The following is a 23,048-nucleotide window of genomic DNA, read 5'->3' as shown; positions in this document are numbered from 1 at the left end:
GAGAAACTGAGAGCAGCAGAGTGGTTTAACATGACTCTGTTGTTGTGGAAATGTACATTTCACTGAATTTGGTATGTATAAAAACGCAGATCTAAACCCACCCATGCTCAGTTCAATACAGTCATGGGTTTTGCTAATATAACCTTACTAGCTTATACTAGGTTTATATTATATATATATATATATATATATATATATATATATATGTATTTAGCTAATGTTAGCAATCTTGAAAATGGATAATGTTTAAACAGATTGCATTGTTACTAAGACTTTGATCAGATAGCTATGGCGCATGACAGCAAAAGAGAGAGGGAGAACGGAGAGAAGCAGCTCTCTTTGGCGGTCGATTGTTCCTGGTTTCCCAACCCGTCTGCCACTCAAACAGATATTTAGCACTGCGAGATATCCAGCGGCTGTCAGCAACACGTCGGCGAGCTGTCCCCGAGCTCCTGGATCGCATCTTTGAACAGTTCACACATACCGATCGTCGGTCACGGGACTGTGCCGATCTGTCTCTGATGTGGAGCTTTTTGTCGCCGATCTCCAAGCGGCAGATCGGGGCTAATATCTTGTCGTGTGAACTCTGTGAGCTTTAGTTTACAGTTAAACCACATTTCAGTATGAACATATTTACCGTTATCTTGTAATTGTCACTTGCGACCACAAGAGATGCTGTTACCGAAGAGCAAAAGTTACATAAAGTTGCTTTCACAAGAGAAGTTTGGCGTCTTTTGTTAAAAGTAAGAACATTTTTTTTCAAGAAAAACATGTTTGTATTCCGTATCAAACGTATCAAAAAAGTATTGTTTTGGTATCTGAATTCAGGCATTGTAAACTGACTCATCTCAAAACATCTCAAACAACGCCCAACCCTGAGACAGATAGCCTGCATACAGTATGAGCGATAGTGTGTCTGCATGTTAATGTTTGAAGCAGGGCAGAACCCAAACAAACACAGCATGTGTGCACCTGAAACATCCGTGTTCCTGCAGGGTCAAACTCACCTGGCTCTCAATGGTTCACCTGATTCACCTGCATAAGAGCTGTGAACACAGCTTCTATCAACATTTTCCACAGGACATCACTGAATGTTACAGAAATAACCTTCTTGAAAGTAAAAGCATACCATTCACAGTTGTTTTGGGGACATTCAGAGACAGTAGTTCACTTTTAATCTCCAGTTTGCACTTGATTGACTTTTTTTTTTTTGTCAGTAAGCCTTTTTAAAGATAACATCATTGTCTGAGTTTTTCTAAATGGTGTGACTGTTTTCATTGGCTGCACACACCTGTCACCACTTCTTGGTAAGCTTGAGGTCAAAGGTTCACAGTTTTTTCACATTGCTCATGTACCTAAAACACGGAGAAACAAACAAGATGGCACCAGACTTAAGTCCAAACGCAAGAATCATTTAAAAGTGGCATTTACTAGCAGTTTCTGAATGGCACATGTTTTATCGGCCATGCAGTATGCAGTTATAAACAAGCTGAAAAGTGTTATTGTGCTCACATATACAAATTTCACCCTGAGTTTAAGAAAATACCCTAAAGACAAATAAAACTTGTTCTATTTTGTGACATTTCAGCTGCCAAATATCATATTTGATTTCTGAAATCACCCAGTAATCACATTTGGAGCTGTTTACATGCTGATTTAATACATGTGCAGCATTTTCTACTATTCAGTATGCAGCAGTCTCACTCACCCACACGCATGGTCACACACACATGCATGCACGCACAGACAGGAACGCACACACCCAGCACATAGTACCACACACACACATACACACACACACAGTGAGACAGTCAGATACACAGAGAACAGTAACATCTGCAGACAGATGGGTGTGTGTAGCCCTGGAGCAGGGATCTGAAACAGAGACACATTCATCCGAGGAGCCGGGGAGAGGAAGGATGTGTGAGAGAATGGGAGAAAAGAGAGAAAGCGAGGGAGATGGATCAAATGAAGTAGGAAGATAGAGTGTCTCTCTTCTCTTTTCAATAGAGGACACATTGTTTGGCCTGTGTGCGCACATGTGTAAGTGCGTGTGTTTGTTCCCTCTGCTTGAATCAGCCAGAAAGAGAAACGCCTGTGAGTTTGCATACTGATGCCGTTAATTAATGGAGCTTTTCTAGACAGCTGCAGCACTACACTGTCATTATGTCATTAATCCAATCACTTGAGAGGGAAAATAACTTCAGCATGACGTTCAGGCTCGCAGCTATTCTCATACGACGTCTCGGTTGGTGGAGGAATGCCACTCGTTTCATGTTTGTGTGTTATTGTTTCGCACAGGAATTTATCGAAGATGAGTGAGTGTGAATGGGTGAATTTTTTAACCAGGGCCGCCCCCAATTTTTTCCCTTCGAGCGCCAAACCGAGACTTAATGGCGGGCCACGGTCCAAAAGCAATGACGCCTTGTAAAGTGTTATTATGATACAAATCTTATCTTATCTTTCCCTTATTGATTGACTTCAAGGTTCAAGGTGATTTATTTGGTATTTTACAGCACAGTGTTGCATAACAACATGAAAGTTTGTAAAGTCCTTGCTCTGCTCCTCAAACACAGACCATATATACAGTTATTTCTGTACATACATACATGAGCATTGAACTGGGTATCTTAAAAACATATTTAGATACCAGTACAGATGCTTGCTCCTGTATCCATCGCAGCCTTGGCACAACATTTTGGAGTACAAAGAACGTAATACTGACACTTAAATGTGCTTTCATCTGTCAGTGTGGTGTCTGTCAGCTGTCTAGTGTTTGTGCTGTCTCAGCTTTGTTTATATTTGCATGAGATTTGCATGTGACTTATCTTCCGTTGATAATATGGTCGGCATCTTTATATTAAAGCCTCGACGTCTGGGAACACTGTTTTGAGCGCTTGTGAGCATCAATGATGTAGTCCACCACTCCGCGTCCTACCCGACCCGCCTGTTGAGTGTAACCGCTTGATCCGGGATGTTGTGGTGGAAACAGGTCTCTGTAAAGATGTGGGCACAAAACTCTCTGATTTCATGTTGTTTGGTCAACCTCAGTTCATTTGTCCGTGTCATTTTCCTGCAACTGGGCATTAGCCAGGGGGTGCCTCGAGTCCAAGGTGGATTAGCATGATTACCTTCCCGGATCTCTCTCCTCTCCTCCCTGAGGTGGTCCGACTGGTCCGGTTAGAGGGTCTTCCTGACCCTGTACTCCTGTGCAATGTGTAACTATACACACCAGATTATGAAGAAAGATATAATCAGGCATCCAATATTCAAAGAGCATTTTGACCTCTGAAAAATAAATCAATGAACAGCATTTTTTATTACTTTAAAATCATTTTTTTAATGTTTTTTCTTGAAACATCTGGCAGGCCTACAGTCTGTTAGATGTTAGATATAGGATATATATTATGTGTGAATATTTTTATGAGTTCATTTTTTATTTTTGGCAGTACTTTGAGAGTTCATAATCCGGCTGAACTCTAAACCCTCTCAGGAAAACCATGTACGTATCTCCACGTTTGCTTAATAATTCTGTATGTTTGAAGGATTACGTGTTTCTATGAGTTCAGACCCTTCGTTGAACCCGTTGGATTATTCATTGTGAGAGATGGATTGTTCCCACGCCTGAAACTGGTTTGACAAACTGACATTTTTAGATTGGAGTAGGATTGTTATCAGATTCAGTGGAAATTTGCCCTACGTCATGAGCCAACTCTTTCACACACACACGAGTGTTGTCAAGTGTTTTTTATTTGAGCATGTTGACATTTATACATATACTGTACATCCTTACAATATATCCTTACAAATTAAAAGATGAGATGGTAATGGGCTTTTTTTCATTTCCTTGTACCTATCATCGTTAAATCTTGACAGCGACTGTCCAAACTGTCACTGAGCACCTGACTGTGGGGTGTTGTCCAGACGCTGAGGCGTTCATGAAAACTCTGCAGATTTTTGAACATTTAAATTTAAAAGCGTGTGCAGACTGTTGTTATTGTGTGTTCTGCAGGGAAAAGTGCACCTGGAGCTGCGTCTGAGTGAAGTCATCACAGACAGCGGAGTCATCAGCCATAAACTAGCCACACGGTGAGACTGCACACACACACACATGCACACACACACGCTCTATGTGTTGTTCTACACCAAATTATGCTGGGTGATATGGCCTTAAATTAATAATGCAATATTTTTAGGCTATATCACAATGCAAAATATAACAGTGTTGCTAAAGCTAGCTAACGTTAATGTCACTAAAGTTAGGTCAGTACAGTATGCTGGGTGCATACTCGAACCCACTGCAGCGAGGACAAAGCCTCTGTACATGGGACGCCCGCTCTACCAACTGAGCTAATGGGTCAGGTAGTGCAACAAAATGGCAACCACTTGAGGGAGAAGATGATTCTCAACAGCTGTGTTGTTATGTGAATACACTGGAAGGGTGGAGATGGAAGGTCACATTTAGTGTTAATTAGCAAATGTTAGCATGTTCATATACTAATATAAGATAGCAAACATTGTGAATAGCTGCTAGACATCATCAGGTTGGCCTAATCTTTCTTTTTTCCCCTTATATTTAATTTTCATGATACAGACCAACAAAACAACGACAAAAAAAATAGACAACAACCACAGAAAGCCAGACCAGACAGAGATTAAATATAATGGCTTTGTCTTTCTGAGTTAGCACCCTGACATTAGCATTTAGCCTAAAGCACCACAGTGCCTTAGTACAGCCTCAGTACAGAGCCATAAATTGAGATTTCAGACACATTTTCTGTCATTACTGACAGCTGTTGAGTCATGTAGCTATAATTATTGGCTCTATAAAATTTGTGATTGTTAGCAGGAAGTGGGGGTTTTGAGAGTGCTATATATTGGCTAAATTTACTCAATGCAGCACATCGTCCTGGTTACAAGGTGCATGGCTTGTTGCCCAGCAACACCAGCAGTGAGACAATCTTTTTTTTGATAATAAATCTGCTACAGAATGTGTGAATCAATGTTTTTGTGAATGTGGAAGTCATGAACTGGTGAACTCCTTTGTGTTGCTGCGTGCGTGTAAAAAGTGATTATACACACATGTGTTGTGTGAACTTTAGTGTTTGCAGGGGATCAATGATATGCTTATGGATGGATTATTGTATGTGTGTGTGTATGTATGTGTGTGTGCGCTTGTTTGCTCTCCATTTCTTCCTCTGTGACATGCAGCAGTCTGATGATGAGCCAGCGTGGCTTCGTTCCCAGAGCACATTGTGGGTAAGGAGCTTAGAGGCGAAGGTCATCTAGTCAGATTTCTCTAGGAAGACACGTGTATGAGGGAGACGGAGAGAGAGAGCTGCGTCCATTCAGCTCTACAGACCAAACTGACCAATCAAAAGCAAGCTGATAAAAGTAACCACCTGTTTACATTTGACAGTTTTTACTCTTCTGAATTTATCTGATAGCTGGAGTTAACACTTAATTAAAAGATTATGATTTTACAAAGAAAACCAATCATCTTATAAAATATGATGCATTGCTGTAGATTACAACAGTTTATAAAGCTGAAATCAAAATTGCTTCCAACAACTACAATGCTAAATACTGCTTAGACATTCTATCAGTAATAATTACTTATTTTACTTTTATTATACTACTAAATTATATAATGTATAATGATAGATCACTCTCGTGGTCAGTCTTACATAACAAGTACTTTCCACTCTCATAACACTGTTGGACTCACGATAAGACAGTTGAAAAGCAAGGATCAAAAACAACGCAACAGACATTGTATTTTTTATTCCACGCATTTTTCTTCCTACATTACCCACAATGCAACTTGGACGCAGACAGTTTGGTCAGAGATTCAGGTGTATTATGTTAATAGCAGCTAATGTTGCCTCGAGCCTCAGGTAGGAATGAAGAGCGGGGTACAACTCACATCTCTCCAACTCCACACCCTCAGATTATTTTCATTTTCGGTTTTACACACATTCTGTAGAACTGCCCAAGACCCTAAAGCAGCCTTGACATTGACCTGGATTGTCCTTTAATAGTGTGAATTTAAAGTAGAAACAGACAACTTTTCCTCCCTTGCATTTCCAAGTGGTGTTATTGTTGGTGCCGCTGTTGCAAAGATAACTTTCTGTTATCAAGAAAGATCATTTATGTTTACCTCAGAGTCGCAAATAACAACAACACAGGACAAAACATTAGTTCATTCATTCATTTAGTCTTTCAAAGAAATCGATGGCCAGTTAACCTTCTTCTTCCCAGGTGGCCGCAGGCCTGGTGACAGACAAACTTTCGTCTTCACTGTCTGACTCTCTCCCGGAAGTTATAGCGACAGGTGACCTTTACCTTGAAAAAAAAATATTAATATCTATGGGATTATTGGAAACATTTGGGTTAATGTAAGAACACAACTCAACAAATCATACAATAAAGGTCAAGTCGTTTTTAGACATTTTAATATGGGAATGTTGCCCCCCCCCCCCCAATTTCCTGTCATCTCTCTAAGCTGACTTATCCACATAAAAGCTTAAAAAAAAACTTTAAGTAATGTGACATATACTATCTTTCAGTAAAATATCTAAATACTTCTCCCACCGCTGGAAACCGCTGACAGACAGAAATATAGTTGGTTGCGAAATGCCATGAATGACATCCGTGGAAAAGAAGCATGACCGAATGCTTTTTGGAAATACTCACTGCGTAATATTTCATTTTAACTTACTTGGAATGATTCACCCGTCAATGACACGCTCATAATCACATCCGCTTTTTGTGTGCGGTTTTTGGTGCTATGATGTAATTGGTTTCCCTCTTATTTGAGTGAAATTGTTTTTGACGGGATACGTGGGAGCAGAAAAGAAGCACATTAACCTAATGTGAGTAATGTGGACTAAAACAAATAAGTCTGCCTCGCCACCACTGTCTGGCATGTCAGAGCTCACAGCAGTGATGAGAGAGAGAGAGAGAGAGGGTTGGATAGTAGGGCAAGCAGGGGTTATATAAACAAGCTTATTGGACAGGAAGTGCTGTGGCATTAGTGATGCTTAAACCAGCCCACTCCTTATTCCTTATTAGGAACCTGTGTGTGTGTGTGTGTGTGTGTGTGTGTGTGTGTGTGTCAGGATGGTGCAAGCTGTTGCATGTGTGTCAGTTCAGTTGTGGGCAGCGCAGCGACTTGCTGTGTAATTCATCATGTGGTGTGAGTAGTGGTGCGTCAGCGTGACACACAGGAAGTGATTCGTCCCGCTGGGTGTCCTGTCCTGTTTGGGTGCTAATCCCCTTACAGTATGATGTCATCGGAGAGGAAGGTGGATAGATAGATAGATAGATAGATAGATAGATAGATAGATAGATAGATAGATAGATAGATAGATAGATATTTCAAATTAAAAGCATAATAAGATATATTATAAAGTCAAGTTCCAATGCCAATAATTAAGTATGAAATCTGTATTAAAGTGCCATAATCTGGTGAAACAAACATCTGTTAGGCATCTGTCTGATTGTAGTCTGTGTTTACAACGTGTGAAACAGCGGACGCCGAAAAGAACCTCGCATATGACGAACCAGTACATAACTTTTCCCTTTTTTGCAGGTTGCACTGTCTTGGAATGACAACAATGTTTCCCATACTTAAATACAACGTAGGCATACATTTTACAAATGCGTGACACGGTGACATAGTGTGAGGACCAGTGTTTTCTGTGGGAGACAGGAGCTTCTGTTGGTGTGGACTTAGACCTTTTAATTTTTAAGGTCTTTTACATGCACAAGAACTGATATAAAACACTGAAGGAAAAATATGGTTATAAAATGGTCTTTCAATTAAAATAAAAACCTTTCCTTTCCTTTTCCATATTTTTTTCTAATATTTTTTTCTATATGACTGTATAGATCTTCACATGCATGAATGTATACAATTGGGTTTGTACAAAGGAATATCTGCAGAACTAGAAAGACAAAAGCTTGTCTTTCTTTGGTGATGTGAGAAACTTGAATCCTACTCTGGACCCACATTTGACGATTAAATCCTAAGTGAGCTTTGCTTTCTATAGCTCCCTTATATCCTGATCTCTCTAGCATACAGTCAGAAGTCTGTACATTTTCCTCAAGATATTCTCTTCTGCTTTTTACTTTATTTTCTCTGGTTTCTCTCGAGTGGTCTTTTTGCTGTGTGTGTAGTTGCTGGATCACACAGGATTTAAAATTGGCACAACCCTGCGCCAGCAGCTCAAATGGAATTACTTCCCTCTATCTCTTTTCATCTCTGCCGTTTTCTACCCTTCATACATACAGACACACCTCACACTGACACTAGGGGCCATTTTCACATGCTGAGAAAACTCTCTGAGAGCTCTTAACGTGGTCCAACATTTACTAGCAAGGACTCCCAGCGTGGGAGTGAGCCACAGTATGAATGGACCAGATGTTTTATGTCGGTGAGAAGGGGACGGTCGACTGAATATGATGTTTTGGTCAATAACAAAATGCTTCTTTCTTTAAAATGTCTTTGCACCATTCCAGTTTTTATAAATGACATTGAATGAGATCATACAGTGCTGATGGTGCATTCATATTTGCATCAATCTAATTATGCTAATTGTAGGTTCATGCGAGTTAACTCTATTACCGCAGTATGCTTATCAATTCATGGTTTGTGTGTGTTTCCAGAGTGCTGGAGTGCCAAGGTCTCCCAATCGTCAACGGCCAATGTGATCCCTACGCTGCTGTCTCCTTACTAGGACCTTCAAGGTCAGACCTCTCACACATTATGACATGATTTCAACAATAACACACACTGCTTTGCTTATCGCTGTTTATTTATTAACTTTGGATTCAAATGTGGCTTCTGCTTCTCTCAGGTCGGAAGCCAAGAAGACCAAGGTGAAGCGGAAAACCAACAATCCACAGTTTGAGGAGGTTTTCTATTTTGAGGTATGTGTGATTTATCATTACCTTGTTTGCCAAAGTAAAGATATGTTCACATGTTGGGTATCAGCCAAAGCCAGAGAGATAGTGATGGCTCTTGAATACACTACAGGGTCAAAAGTATGTGGACAATTGAACAAAGCAACCATATGTAATCGTTGATATCTTCTTTACAAAACCATGGGCGTTTATACGTGGTTAAAATAATCTATGCACTTCTAATTTTGGTACCTGGCTGCAGGGATTTGCTCTCAAAACAAAATCCCAAATCCTCCACATACCATTACTACTGTAACTGTTTAGATTTCAGGAAAATGAGCAAAAGCAACTGGAAACGTATAAATATTTGCAACCCTAGCAACCCACATGAAGGCCAGTTGGGTCAATGACCCACAAGTGGCCCTAACGACTCTGAAACTCAGCGCTCACACGTGTCCTTAACGACTCTGTAAGGACACTCCCACACAGAGTTTAAAAGCCAGCAACTCCCCTCCAGTTAGTTAGAGCTAAAGAGGCCTCTTGGGTGAGAGGTGAAACATCTTCAAGAAACTGAAACACGTCCAGTAGCCTACGATACAGCACCTAGAAGTACCATGACCTGGATGACTGAGAACCTTCATCAACATAAATATTTGCAGTATTTTTCTTTCCTGAATATCTCTGAAACAACTGAAACAGTCTGCATTCATTTATATTCATGAGTTTATATTTAGAGTTATTTTTCATTCACACTCAAACTCTCTTTTACACTGCCCCCGTTAACCCTCGATCACCAGCAGCAGCACTGCTCTGACATTTTTGTGTCGCCCCTCCCTGTGGCCTTCCCGCTGCAGCACTAGAAAACAGCAGGACAAGAGTATGATTGATTCAGACAAACCACCAAACAATCTTGCCCATTGATTTCAATCTGACAAGACTGTCTCATTTGTTCCCCACCACCACATGAGCAGGACCCTGCATACCCTGTGGTGTTTTCTGCCTGCAGCCCCCCTCCGAGCCACACACAGAGGTCCACATCCACACGCAAACAAGCCTATCTATCATGTTTGTGTCATGTGATTGTCCTTTTTTACTGTCTTTCTGCTCTGATCTGGTTGTGGATCAAGTTGGATTTGGGTCGAAGCTCATTTTGGCCTAGTTAAAAGCAAAACAACTAATAATTCTGACTAAAATGTGCAAAGAAATTGGTTTTCCACACCAGAAAAGGGTATAACATGCAGTGTAATGTATTAGCGTAGCATCTGATCTCTCAGTATTTTTGTATTCATTAATCTGCTGATGATTTTCTTGATTGTTTATTCTGTGAATGTTGAAACAGCAGTCTTAATGTTCTGTTTCTGCCCCCTTCAGCATGTTTTTCAGCATATGGCTGACCTCGCAGCCTTCCAGAAGGAAATACTGACCTCTTAATGTGTGCTTAATTATGGCTCTTTTTCCATGTCCAGGTGACACGGCCATTAAGCTACACAAAGCGGCAGTTTGATGTTGAAGAAGAGGATGTCGACAAGCTGGCACTGAGGTGAGTCGGTAGCTGTCAGTCTCAGCCCTGATCATGGTGTCGTTTGAAGCGTCTCCCGTGTTTGAACCCTGTGTTTTGTGCTCAGGGTGGATCTGTGGAACGCCAGCAACCTGAAGTTTGGGGACGAGTTTCTGGGAGGTGTGCGTGTCCCTCTCCGGGTGTTGGGTCAAGCTGGGGTCCACGATGCATGGTGAGAGGAACATCACTCACGACACATCATGTCCTTTCACTCACGTCACATCGTGTCCTTTCACACTCGACTCCTGACCCGTCAATCATTAGAGTCCGTTTTATGTTTTTTTCCCCCTGCTGGGGCTGGGTGGGTTTGAATTCATTATCGTTGACATTCAGAGTATGTGTAACCATGGCAACAAGTATCAACACTGACAACAGAGCTCATTTAAAGTTGTAGGGTAGATTTCACTGAGCACGAACGCTCTTTTCTGGCATCCCTGACCCCACAGAGCCTGTTTTTGTATTTTTCTTTGCACTACATGTTGCTTTTGGAAAACTCAACACTTTGCCTCCATGAATGGCGGGTGCACTGCTATGGACAGCTGAACAAGAACGAACATTAAGTGCAGTCCAATTCAGAGTATACTAATTATTCCCTACGTTGAATGAGAAAACATCAGTAACACAACACAAATATACCTTCATTAATTGATTTCTTAGCCAAAATGGTGGCTCGGAGACAAATTTGTAAACACAACTCTGAGTTGATATGCTAAATGTGTTGCATAAATTGAAATTAAAGACCCTTTTCACAGTCATACAGGTGAAAAAGGCAATTATTAATTGAGTACGAGGAATTTGTATCGACATTTCTCTCACATTTTTTCAGTACTTCCCTGCTGCATATAACAGTAATTCCCAGTGATACAATTAAAAAAATAAGAAATTAATTCAAGTTTTTGCTCAAATTGACGCTGTAAAATCTGACAAAGTGATCTTAATTAAAAAAAATCGAGGAAACCGATTACCTCAATATTACCAAGTAAAGCAGGCTTATAATTTTAACTTGTTAAAACGTTTTAGCCCGTACAACTGAAATGTAGTAGTCTACTTTACTTTCTAATTCTGAGGTAATGGGTTCCCTGATTTTTTTTTAAGTTAAGTCAACTTTTAAAATGAACTGTGTAATGAGCTGATGAGCTTCCTAGCTACTAGGAATCATTACGTCACTGAGTTTTGCTGTTGATCTACTATCAGTTGTTGGCATACTCTCTGAGGCGCTTCTTCATCAGTAACCATACAAAGTAGTTATTTGGGATTTTAGCGCGTTTATCCCAATGACTTCAATACAGCGGTCACCACAGTCTAGCCCCAAAGAAGGACTGGGTGACGTAATAACCCTTCCTTCTTCCTTTTTCTTTTAAGTTCCTTAGCTACTGTGGCCAGCACTAGTGACAGTGTTTGTTACAGGTCTGATTGTACAGTCTGAAACGCCACAAAGAAGGATTGAGCAGCCTCCTTCAGCACAATCTACTGTCACATTTATTGTTTATAGATGTTAAAAGTTTCCTCCTAAAATATTCCCAATAAATGTTATATTGATTTATTATTGAAGAGTTGACAATCTTTTAAAAGCATGGTATCGATGTTTATTCCTTCAGTGACTGTTTTATTATATTTTCTCTCTAGAGAGATGCTTCACTGTTTCGTGTTTTGCACGTTGACAATGACGACATAAATCTTAAAGAAATACATACAAAAACATCTTTTTGAACTGAATTTGTTGCTTTTTAAGACTTTTCAAGACCTACAGATACCCTGGTTTACACATCAAGTAGATACAGAACAACATTAGCATTCATTTGGAGTCGTGTTTGTGGTCGCCCCAAGTAAATACCTCTGTTCTCAGCTGAAACTCACTGAAAACAGATGCTGGGAATGAGGTCGATGAGAGCAGTGAGAGTGAACCTAAAATATAAAGCTGCAGGCTGTAAGACCATCAAAATCCAATCAGTGGTCAGATCTGATTGGTCTAATCTAATATATTTTGTACTTTTTCTTCTTCAGGTACTTTCTCCAGCCAAGGGAAAACGGAGGGAAGTCAGTGAAGGTAGAAGAGCTCGGCTCTCTGCGTCTGAACATCGTTTACACTGAGGACCACGTCTTCCCCTCCGAACACTACACTCCCCTCAGAGATCTACTGCTGCAGTCTGCTAATGTTGGGGTACGTGTCCATAAACCTGCTCTGCTCAGGTGTATTTTGGTGTCCTGCAGCATCTTGTTCTGTCACTAACTCTAGGTTTACTCTTGCGTCTTCAGCCCGTGTCGGCGTCCACAGCTCATATTCTGGGGGAGGTGTGTCGAGAGAAACAAGAAGCTGCCATTCCCCTCGTACGTCTGTTTCTTCACTATGGCAAGATTGTGCCTTTTATCAGCGCCATCGCTCACGCTGAAGTCAACCGCACGCAGTGAGTGTCTTGTCAAATTGTCAGTTCACAATCCACGAATTTCACTCCATATACGCTTGAATCACCACATTTAGATTATTAATTAAAATGACTTAAGGAATGAGGTCATATTCGGATATCAACAAGCTTAGCATTTTGTGTGTAAATTATAGGTGGCCACATTAATTTAATTCATTAAATGACTCATAAAATCATGTTGTTTATTAAGCTGCAGTGTTGATTTGTATTCAAAAAACAAACACACCCTCTCTCTCTCCGTGTAGGGATCCTAACACCATTTTCCGGGGAAACTCGTTGACCTCCAAGTGCATCGATGAGACCATGAAGCTGGCAGGAATGCACTATCTGCAAGTCACACTCAAACCCATCATAGACGAGGTATGACGCTGCGATAGTTTCAGGTTTTTCTCCCTGGTATTTTTCGCTTTGTTTGCTAAAAGTCAGACTGTTTTCATTTCTTGATTCAAATCATGTCACGTCTTATTCAATCTTCACAGATCTGCGCAGAACACAAACCCTGTGAAATCGACCCGGTCAAGCTTAAAGAGTCAGAGAACCTGGAGACAAACAGGGTAAGAAGATCAGTGTGTGGGTTAGTTTTTGAGTGAGTGTGTGTGTGTGTGTGGTCACTGTGTTATCTGACATATCTGTCCTGCCTCCTCTCCTCTTCAGGAAAACCTTCGCCATTATGTCGACCGCATCTTCAGCGTTATCACCACCTCTGGCGTCCGCTGTCCCACCGTCATGTGCGATATCTTCTTCTCTTTGAGAGAGTCCGCTGCCACCCGCTTCGAAGGTAACTTACCTCCTGAATGACTTACAAGAGAGAGAGAGAGGAAGAAAAGAAAGCAGGCTGTGAATAAGGAACGGGAAGTGGATAATAAAGAACAGGATGTGCATGATTTCCAAGGACACACTCTGCGCTCTGCTATTTGTGTCAAACCTGAAAACAATTAAGCCTCCTACACACTTATTATGGTTATTTGTGGCATGCTGACTACAGCATGTTCTCCTAGTGTCATATACTCTGCTGCCCCCTGTTGGCAGCCACAGGGCACTGCAGTCACAGGAGGAACAAGCTGCTAAACATGATAGAAATATTTGTTTTTATATCTGTGCCATGCCAACCAAACATCTGGGCCAGCCAACATGAGTTTACAAAATGTTTATTTTCTTCAGTATACGTACACGGGATGGACGGTACAGATTATTTTCAGCCAATACTGATAACCTGCTTCTGATGGCATTGATCATTTCTTTCTTTTTCTTTTAAAAATAAGTTCATAACCTTTCGTTTCTGCACACTTGAGGAAAATAAAGACTAAGATGTCTGCCCACACCGACAATGACATGTTTGTCTTTTTAGTCTACGTGTGGCTGGTGCAGCATTTTGATGTCATGAGCGTGTCAACAGCATGCTGCGCTTGGTCTTCTTCTCCTTTTCCTTCTTCTTTAGTAGATACTGGTGGATCACAAACCAACTTTAAAAGGTGCATACCACCACCTACCGGATCAGAGAATCAAAGCAATTTGGCTTCTTGTTATTGGCTCAATATATGAGCTATAATTTCACCAATACTGGTAATTGCAGGATTCATACAGGTGCTGGAAATCCTTGAAAATGCTCAAATTTAGGTGTGGTATTTTCAAGGATTGAAAAGTGCTTGGATTTTGAATAAAGTGCCCCTTGAAAATGCTTGAAAAGTGCTTGAATTTGACTATGGAAAAGATGAAGGAGCCCTGTGATTAGCCGATGATATAAAATTTCCAATATCGGTCTGATATATATTGTCCATCACTGATCTATATGCTTTCAAATGAAATATTTATAAGGGAAAAAATTTAAATGGACTTCCCAGGTTCTCTTCAAGTACCTGACTAATTCAGTCTTTGCATCATCCATATTAGGTGTCGCGATATAAAAAATATAATATTAATAATATAATCATTATATTTTAAAAATTAAATATTGATACTGTGTTAATAAATCACATATGATTATATTGTGTTAATAATCCAGCACCCCTTAAAAAAATTCTGTTTCTTTCAATTATCGCTTCTTTATAGTAGATGGCGGTAGCGCCGGACGCCACCCGCCATAGAACTGAAAAATTCATTAAGCATAATCACTGGAATACCGTTACTGTGAATTCTTGAGGCCAGGATAACCGCATAGTGAAAATCTGATATCGTGACAGCCCTAATCCATATAAACAAAATCAATACCTCACTTTTGTCTTAGTAAAGAAAGTATCTCGCATTATTCAGAGCACGCTTAACAAATCGCCCTTTCTTCTTCCAGACTGACTGTATGTGTATTGTCTTAGGTGTTTTTTAAGCAAGTTTAGTTTGTGTGATAAATCGCTGTTTATTTGTTTTTTTGCTCTCTAGTGGACCAAGATGTCCGATACACAGCGGTGAGCAGTTTCATTTTTCTGCGTTTCTTCGCTCCAGCCATCCTCTCGCCCAACTTGTTCCATCTACGGCCGCACCATCCAGTGAGTCTGACTTTTAAAACAACCACACCAACAAGTAAAAATGTTTTGATTATATAACTTGATTCTCCTCAGTGTTCCTTAGAGTTTGAATACTTTTCTTGAATATTTTTATGTTCACATTTCATTTTTTTCATCTTGTGGGATGGCTGATTTCTAATAATTGGCTTCATTTAATTCCATGTCTGTTTGTCTCGTTAGGATCCAGCCACCTCTCGAACCCTCACCCTCATTTCCAAGACGATCCAGACTCTGGGAAGTCTCGCCAAGTCTAAATCTGTGAGTGTATTTTTCTATTTTCATTCCTGTGACTAAACTAGACTTCATTTGTATTTGAGTCTAAAAAGTGGAATTCAGTCACAACTTGCTGAACTTTCTCTCTCTGTTTTCCATTCTTTTATTCCTGTCAAGGCCAATTTCAAAGAGTCTTACATGGCTGCATTTTATGACTACTTCAATGAGCAGAAATATGCGGACGCTGTGAAGAATGTGAGTGTCCCCTGTTTTTCCTTATAACACACAACATATCTCGGCCAGTTTGTTGACACGTGATCAAATATTCTTTTTGTCTTGTAAATCAGATGCAGATCAACTCAGATGAATGAGTAAAGAAATGTGTTTTTGATTAATAGTGGAGACATTTTCAAAGAATGTTGATATATGACAACTCGTGCTTCCCTCCACAGTTCCTGGACCTGATCTCCACCTCTGGGAAATGGGATCAGAAGAGTATTGAAACACCGATCATGCTCAAGGAGGGGTAAGGAGGAAAATTATTGTTGAACTGATATTCAAGGAAGGAAACGCCCCAAATCAAAGCAAAGCAAATGCCTATAAACAGCCCTTTCACTACCACCGCTATGAAGTTGCACAAATGTGTATTAAGCTTAAATAGGGGAATTTATTAAATGGTATTTTTAGCTTTTAAAATCATAGTAAACGTGTCTTCTGTACTGAGGCTGTTACCATAACCTCAGTCACCTTTTCACTGCTAATTATGCAACTTCAATGTTGTCGTTTTACTTCCTTATTAAGGTTGTCTTGGACCTTGTTTCTAGTGTCAGGCAAGGTTGGAAAACAGTTTTGGCAAAGGGGAACATAATCTGATTTCCAGCACCTCTCAAGCTCACTAATAAATATGTTATTTATTGTTTGTTTCCTATATTCAGACCCTGATATGTGAAAATGGTAATTCTACGTTAAAACCTCTATAAAACAGTGAATTTTAGCTTTTACACTTCAGTTTCTGTACGAATTAAACAAATGAGATATAACATGTTAATGAGCGAGCTTGAGAGGTAGCCAGATTTTGTTTCTGTCAGATTTTGCTTGCTGTTTCCGGTCTCTATGCTAAGCTAAGTTAACCGGCTGCTAGCTTTACATTTATCATACAGACAACACAGTATTAATTTTCTCCTCCAACTCTCAGCCAGGAAGCGATTTGAGCACCCTTCCCAAATAGAAAGGTGAAGTCACTGTAGTGAAGAGCGAGAGACAAAAAATTGTTTAATCCCGTTTCATGAATATTACAGTTGAAGTTTGTGATTTTAAAAGATAGATTTTCAACTTGAGAAAGTCGCAATTTGTCATAAAACTATTGAAGTATACCACTGACTATTGTGCTAATTTTTTTCGAAATAAGGTCCCATGGAGGGTGACTTTGCCTCTCTATACATAAAGTACTCCTTTAAGTTGTCACTAAACTGAAACTGGAACTTACCATTACCTCTTTGACCCCTCATGGTCATTTCCAAAGTGAACAGTAAAGATCCGTCGCAGACTGTAAACTGAGCACGTTCTAATAACACATGGGCTGTTGTGTTGATGATACTTCTAATGAGGTTGTAAAGGGCAGAAGAGTTGATAGTAGCTGTGCCAGCGCCTCACTCATCAACATCCCCACCCTCTTTTGTTTCTGCTACCGGGCATAGGAGTGTAAAACTCACTATAAAGAGGGTTGATGGGAAGGGGTCAAAAGGCACAAAGGGCAGGTAAGAGCTTCTCTATGTAAAGGCTTTGCCCTTGTGACCCCCTGTGTGTGCACTGTAAACCCCCCCCCCAAAACCAAGCCGGCCATTTTCTCTCCTGCCAACATCATGCGCTACTGTAGATGCTGCTGCACTTTACTTTATATTTGGCTGATATATAAGCAACCTATCAAACTGGCTGCTGCCTACAGGGCACTGTAGTGGTATAAAGTAAAGTGTTAACCTTTAAGCCTGCTTACGTAGGTGCCGTTACGATAGTGCTGGTAGCCCTCGCCGTGCCAGACATGCTTGGTGTGACAGTGACAGCAGGGGTTGGTTACTGTACAAACATTTCTGGGATCTCATAACTGCCCGCATTCTGACCCTCTATATCCCTCCTCAAGACTGGGACCATATCACTACCCACGCAGGAGAGCTTCCAGCACAGGCAGATGTGAAACCAGCACGTTTTTGGCTCAGTAGTGTGAAAAAGTCTTGTACCCTTTAGGAGAGCAGTAATTCTGGTGTTTATAACCCCGGTGCTTCATATTCCATGTATCCTGTGGTCCTCAAACTCTAAAACAAAGACATCCTGGTGTTAACTCTCCCTTAAAGGACCATACCAGTGTTTTTACATGTTTTAGCATGTTAATAATGCTGTCAAACATCTTCCAAAGCATATCATCAAATTTTAGATTGATTTCCACATACAGGCACCCGCTGGTTCCATTTGTTTTATTACAGTTTGAAAATAAATTAAGAGATTGGAAAAGTCCTCGAGGTAGCTAATCCATCATAGTGGACTTAATGCATGCTTAATGCGGAGCGGAGCTGCTTTTGGATGTTGTCAGAAAATCAGTAAGCTTATGGAAGTTTAATGTTTGTTTCTTGTGGGGCTGCATCTCACAGTTTCCATTGTTAATTCACCTGCTGATTGTTATTTCTTAATTCATCAATTAATTGGTCTTTGTCTTTTTTTGCTAAATCTAGTGCCTACATTACCCACAATGCAACTTAGCCACTGAGTGACAATTTATCAGAGCAATTTATCAGATTACATGCAGCTTCCTCTGGAGCCCCAAAAGGATTTATACTACTTTTTTTTCCCACATATGCGGTAGTACTCCATGTAAGCACACTTTAGTGTGTAAAGTTGGTGGAGTTACCCTTTAATTGTCTTTTTTTAGCTTTAATTTCTTGCAGTTCAGCAGCTCAGGCTCTGAGGTTCAGGGACTTTAAAACAGCATTATCACATGACATGAATAACATGGATTAGCTATCTCAAGTTTCCGGTAAAGAAATTGAAACCAGTGGCTGAGAGTAAGTCAGTCTAAAATCTTGTGCTATGATTTGGCAAAAGGTCAGTAATGACTTGTACACAATTTATAGATTTATATAGTAAAATATGCAAAAACACTGGTACCTTTGATCCGCTGACCCATCTCCTTTTGGACTCATAGACTGCTCAATCTATGAGTGCTGTACTGAAGTTTTTACATGTACAGCAGCGATAAATACAAGGCAAGCATGTCAATGGAATGATAATGTAGACTATTGACTGCACAGGATTCATTTAACCAGAATAAAGTAATTAATTTAATTATTATATAATTTAATTATTTTAGCACTATAGACATTCACATTCTCTGTGAAACATGAAGCTCATCTGTGAATATTATATTCATCCTCAGATTCATGATAAAGAGAGCACAAGGGAGAAACCGCTTTGGAATGAAGAACTTCAAGAAGAGATGGTTTCGCCTCACCAACCACGAGTTCACCTACCACAAAACCAAAGGTGAGCTCGAAGGTTTCTCGGGATCTCCTTACAGCTGCGTTGTTTCCTCATCTGTTTATGTCATTGTGTGTGCTGCTGTGACGATCAGCAGGAGGGTGAGAAGGAGGGAGAGAATCTGCTGAGTGCACATTCAGTCTGAACACGATGTGCGTCCAACACATGTGGTGGAGATTAAGTTACTGAGCAGGAAATGCATTTGTGCTGCATACAAACAAGTTCAGGCCAAAACATACACACAAGCTGCTTCTTAATCCCAGATGGACAGTGATGTCCCGCAATGCAATGCGAGAGGAAGTGTTCACAGATGTTAAAGCTTAAAGATATGATATGTAAGATTTCTGCATTAAAATGTCTAAAACGACTAGACCTTTGTGTTCCCGGTGCGTTTCATTTGGTCGCCTGTCACTATAACTTCCTGGAGAGATTCAGTGAGTGAGGAAGAAGGCCGCGACTGCGACTAAACATTTCCTGAATAAGATAAAGATGTAACCTTGTCCTTGAACATTTCTGCCTGAGTCACGTCAGATAGATGTGTGTTCACCACCAGCTAGTTTGACTGCATGATCATTTGTGCACGCATTTTACCTGCAGAGTGTTTATTCACCCCAAATAGCCAGATCACTTTACTGTACATTAGCCATAAGCTAGCAAGTAACGAGAATCAGAGGATGTGTGACTTTGAAACATCTGCTGTGTATAATTAGTATGGAATTGGGATACAGCTATAGACTGTACTGACTCTAACGGCAGACTAACACGGGGCACTTTTTCATTAACTCAAGTTAATAAATGTAATTGGCATTTCATACACTCCTCCATCTTTGATTTTTTGTGATTTCTCATGTCTGATGTGCTTCCTTTTACCACCAGGTGAGGGAGCTCTGTGCAGCATTCCCATAGAGAACATCCTGGCTGTAGAGAGGCTCGAGGAGGAGTCTTTCAAGATGAAAAATGTAAGGACCCCACACAGCAGCCTCTGTGAACTCTTTGGAGCTTTTTAGCATCCTGCTCAAATCAAAATATTTTAATTCTTCCCTCACTTCCTGTCCCTTTTTCCACGGTCAGATGTTCCAGGTCATTCAACCAGAGCGCGCACTCTACATCCAGGCCAACAACTGTGTCGAGGCCCGCGACTGGATCGACATCTTGACCAAAGTCAGCCAGTGCAACCGCAAACGCTTAAGCACCTACCATCCTTCAGCCTACCTCAACGGCCACTGGCTCTGCTGCAAAGTCTCAGCCGACACAGCCACTGGGTGTACGCCATGCACCGGGTACGTCAAGTCGACTGAATGTGTCCAGAATCAGGTTCCTGTCCTTTGCTTCCACTCACTCATTCTCCTCCTGCTTGCTTCTGTTTTCAGCGGTCTCCCTGCAAACATCCAGCTGGACGTAGATGGAGACAGAGAGACTGAGAGGATTTACTCCCTGTTCAGCACATACATGACCAAACTGATCAAGATGCAAGGTCAGACACTGGCAAGAGTTTTTGTGAGCGTACATGTGTATAATTGCAGATTCTCCCTGTGTTTACTGTCTTGTCCCCTGTTGTCCTGTGTCTTCCTCTGCAGAGGCCTGTGGCAGTAAGTCTGTGTATGACGGGCCCGAACAGGAGGAGTACTCCAGCTTTGTCATCGATGACCCCCAGGAGACCTACAAAACCCTGAAGCTGATTGTCTCAGCCGTGCAGACCTTGGAGCAGCAGCACACCAAGTACAAGCGTGACAAGTTCAAGAAGACAAAGATAGGCAGCCAGTATGTGGTTTGTTGTTTATTTGTGCATGTAGCTCAGATTATGTCTTGTTTTAAACTCCAGTTATTGTATGTAGTGTTTATATAATGCAATGGAGGCTGAGTATAAGTACAGCTGCTTGTGTAAAAACAGATTTTGGTAAAAGTAGAAGTACTGATTCAACTTCTTTACTCAAGTAAAAGTAAGAAAGTACAGACTCTGAAATGTACTCAAAGTATAAAAGTAAAAATGATCCCTCTGAAGACATTTCTACCAGCCATTTCTGTGCAAAGTTAACTGAACCTCACGTCATATTTATATAATTCAAAGACTGTTAAACTTAATGATAGAATCAGTACAATTTGTCCAAGCTGTTCCTAAACGCACCAGAAAGATAGTCGATTGTTGAGTCTCATTCCCAGGACGTCAAATAGCGACATTTTGTGTTGGTAAAGCGTCCCGAGCAGCAACAAACTGAGAAAATAAGAAAATCAAGGCAGAGGGATGCATGGTCTCTGCAGATACGAGACACTAACACAGCTTTTCTCCCCTAAGTACAGATATTTGTTTTAAAATGTGGGGAGTAAAAGAAAAAAGTTATTTCTGCTTAAGTACAGTAATAAAGTAATTGTACATTGTTACTTCCCACCTCTGCTAAGAACTTCAGAAAAACTGCTGTACTGTAAAATCTAGTTCAATGCCGAGCGACTTCCCTTTGGGGCCAGAAGGTGGTGCAGTTAGAGATGAAATGTAGCACTTTTAACATTTCAAATAACTCAAACATCATCACTTTAACATTTATTCTTAGCTGTTCTGTGGATTTTCCCCTCTGCCCAGTGACATTAGCTCATGCTCTGCTCATCAACTAATAATCTTGACAGAAAATGCTTCTTTCTCTGCAACCTTCAGCCAACAATTAAATACCGTCCCTCTCTTTGTTTCCTCAGGGAGCACCCGATTGGAGACAAGAGTTTTCAGTGCTACATCCGCCAGCAGTCTGAGAGCTCCACCTACTCCATCTAGCCTTGGCCCTGTGTACTGTTTCTAAGATGCCCAGAACCAGCATATTTTTTCTTTACTGCAAAGAAATCCATCTTAACAACACTCTGTGTCTAGTATTGGCTTTTAAATCTTTGTTTTTACTTGATTAAGTTGAGATAATGCCACTCATTTCCAATGCAGCTGGAGTTTCATCTCACTGGCTCCAGTTTTAAAGACTAAGTGTTTTAAGAGTCAATACCAGACTAAATGAGCTGTGTGGATGGACATTTTTTGCGGCGTCTCAAGGTGCATCACTCCAAATTTCGGAGAACAGACCTCAGATCTGCTAGAAAAAAAGAGGAACAATTGAGGAGGAAAGGAGGGATACGAATGAAGAGATAATCATACCATGCATCTGTTTGGGTCTCCTTTCTGTGATGAGACGACAAACAAACAAAAAAAAAAAAAACGTTTTCACTGGACAGTTTTGACAGTGACCAACACGCACTTTAATCGCCTCCAAATCTATGGATGAACAAGCCTCGCAGCACATTTTCAAAAAGATTATTTTATCTGTTTGATTTGTATCTGGTTATTTTAATGGTTGTTGAATTGATCCGTTGTATTTCACTCCGTAAGGAAGGAAGCAAAGACTGTAATTTTGCCCTCTTTGGGTGGTGTTGTTCCCATGTACCTGTTCTTTTTTTTTTTTAATCTTTTTTTTTTTCTAATTTTGTCCCCAACCTCCTCAGGAAGGCTGTGAAGCTCGAGGGCACACAAGAAGGGATTGTCGGGACCAAGCACAGCCAAGAGCAGCTTGATGTTAGCTATAAAAAAAAAAAAATCACTCCACGGACAGTTTTATCCCTCATTTTTATCCTTATCATCAGTGTGCTGACAGATAAAGAGGATCAAGTTTTCATCAGAAGCCTTGTTCTGTTGTTGGATATCTTGCCCCTGTGTAACCACTACCTGGGTTAAGGGAATAGCTTGTTTCCGAAGAGTTTTTTCTTTTTTTTCTGCTTACACAGAGTCAGACAAACTCAACTGATGCCTTGTTTTGTTTCTTTGTATGCTGTTTGAATGTATGTTGAACAGTTTGCTTGGCATCACTGAGTTTATGGATGTCAAGTGGCAGCTTCTCTTTTAAGTAAGACAAAACACACTGGATGATTAGTTGAACTCCATCTTGTTCTCCAAATATG

The 23,048-nt window shown here is 40.5% G+C and overlaps 1 protein-coding gene across 1 annotated transcript in view; it reads left to right on the top strand.

The window, feature by feature from the left end:
• The window catches only part of rasa3 (RAS p21 protein activator 3), a 40,826-nt gene extending 18,295 nt beyond the window's left edge, over positions 1–22,531 (top strand). The window contains exons 5-24 of the mRNA XM_073465231.1: positions 4,013–4,089; positions 8,671–8,751; positions 8,862–8,934; positions 10,374–10,447; positions 10,533–10,637; positions 12,470–12,626; positions 12,722–12,870; positions 13,134–13,248; positions 13,368–13,442; positions 13,543–13,666; positions 15,262–15,368; positions 15,567–15,644; positions 15,777–15,854; positions 16,052–16,125; positions 19,024–19,130; positions 20,001–20,083; positions 20,196–20,404; positions 20,495–20,598; positions 20,702–20,885; positions 21,810–22,531. Coding sequence (XP_073321332.1) covers positions 4,013–4,089; positions 8,671–8,751; positions 8,862–8,934; positions 10,374–10,447; positions 10,533–10,637; positions 12,470–12,626; positions 12,722–12,870; positions 13,134–13,248; positions 13,368–13,442; positions 13,543–13,666; positions 15,262–15,368; positions 15,567–15,644; positions 15,777–15,854; positions 16,052–16,125; positions 19,024–19,130; positions 20,001–20,083; positions 20,196–20,404; positions 20,495–20,598; positions 20,702–20,885; positions 21,810–21,885 — 2,130 coding nt within the window. The 3' untranslated portion in view covers positions 21,886–22,531. The remainder of the gene's footprint in view (positions 1–4,012; positions 4,090–8,670; positions 8,752–8,861; positions 8,935–10,373; positions 10,448–10,532; positions 10,638–12,469; positions 12,627–12,721; positions 12,871–13,133; positions 13,249–13,367; positions 13,443–13,542; positions 13,667–15,261; positions 15,369–15,566; positions 15,645–15,776; positions 15,855–16,051; positions 16,126–19,023; positions 19,131–20,000; positions 20,084–20,195; positions 20,405–20,494; positions 20,599–20,701; positions 20,886–21,809) is intronic.
• The last annotated feature ends 517 nt before the right edge of the window (positions 22,532–23,048 follow it).

This window comes from Pagrus major, chromosome 4 (genome assembly GCF_040436345.1).
Source record: "Pagrus major chromosome 4, Pma_NU_1.0".
Classification (NCBI taxonomy): Eukaryota; Metazoa; Chordata; class Actinopteri; order Spariformes; family Sparidae; genus Pagrus; species Pagrus major.
This window is presented reverse-complemented; position numbering and strand designations above follow the sequence as displayed.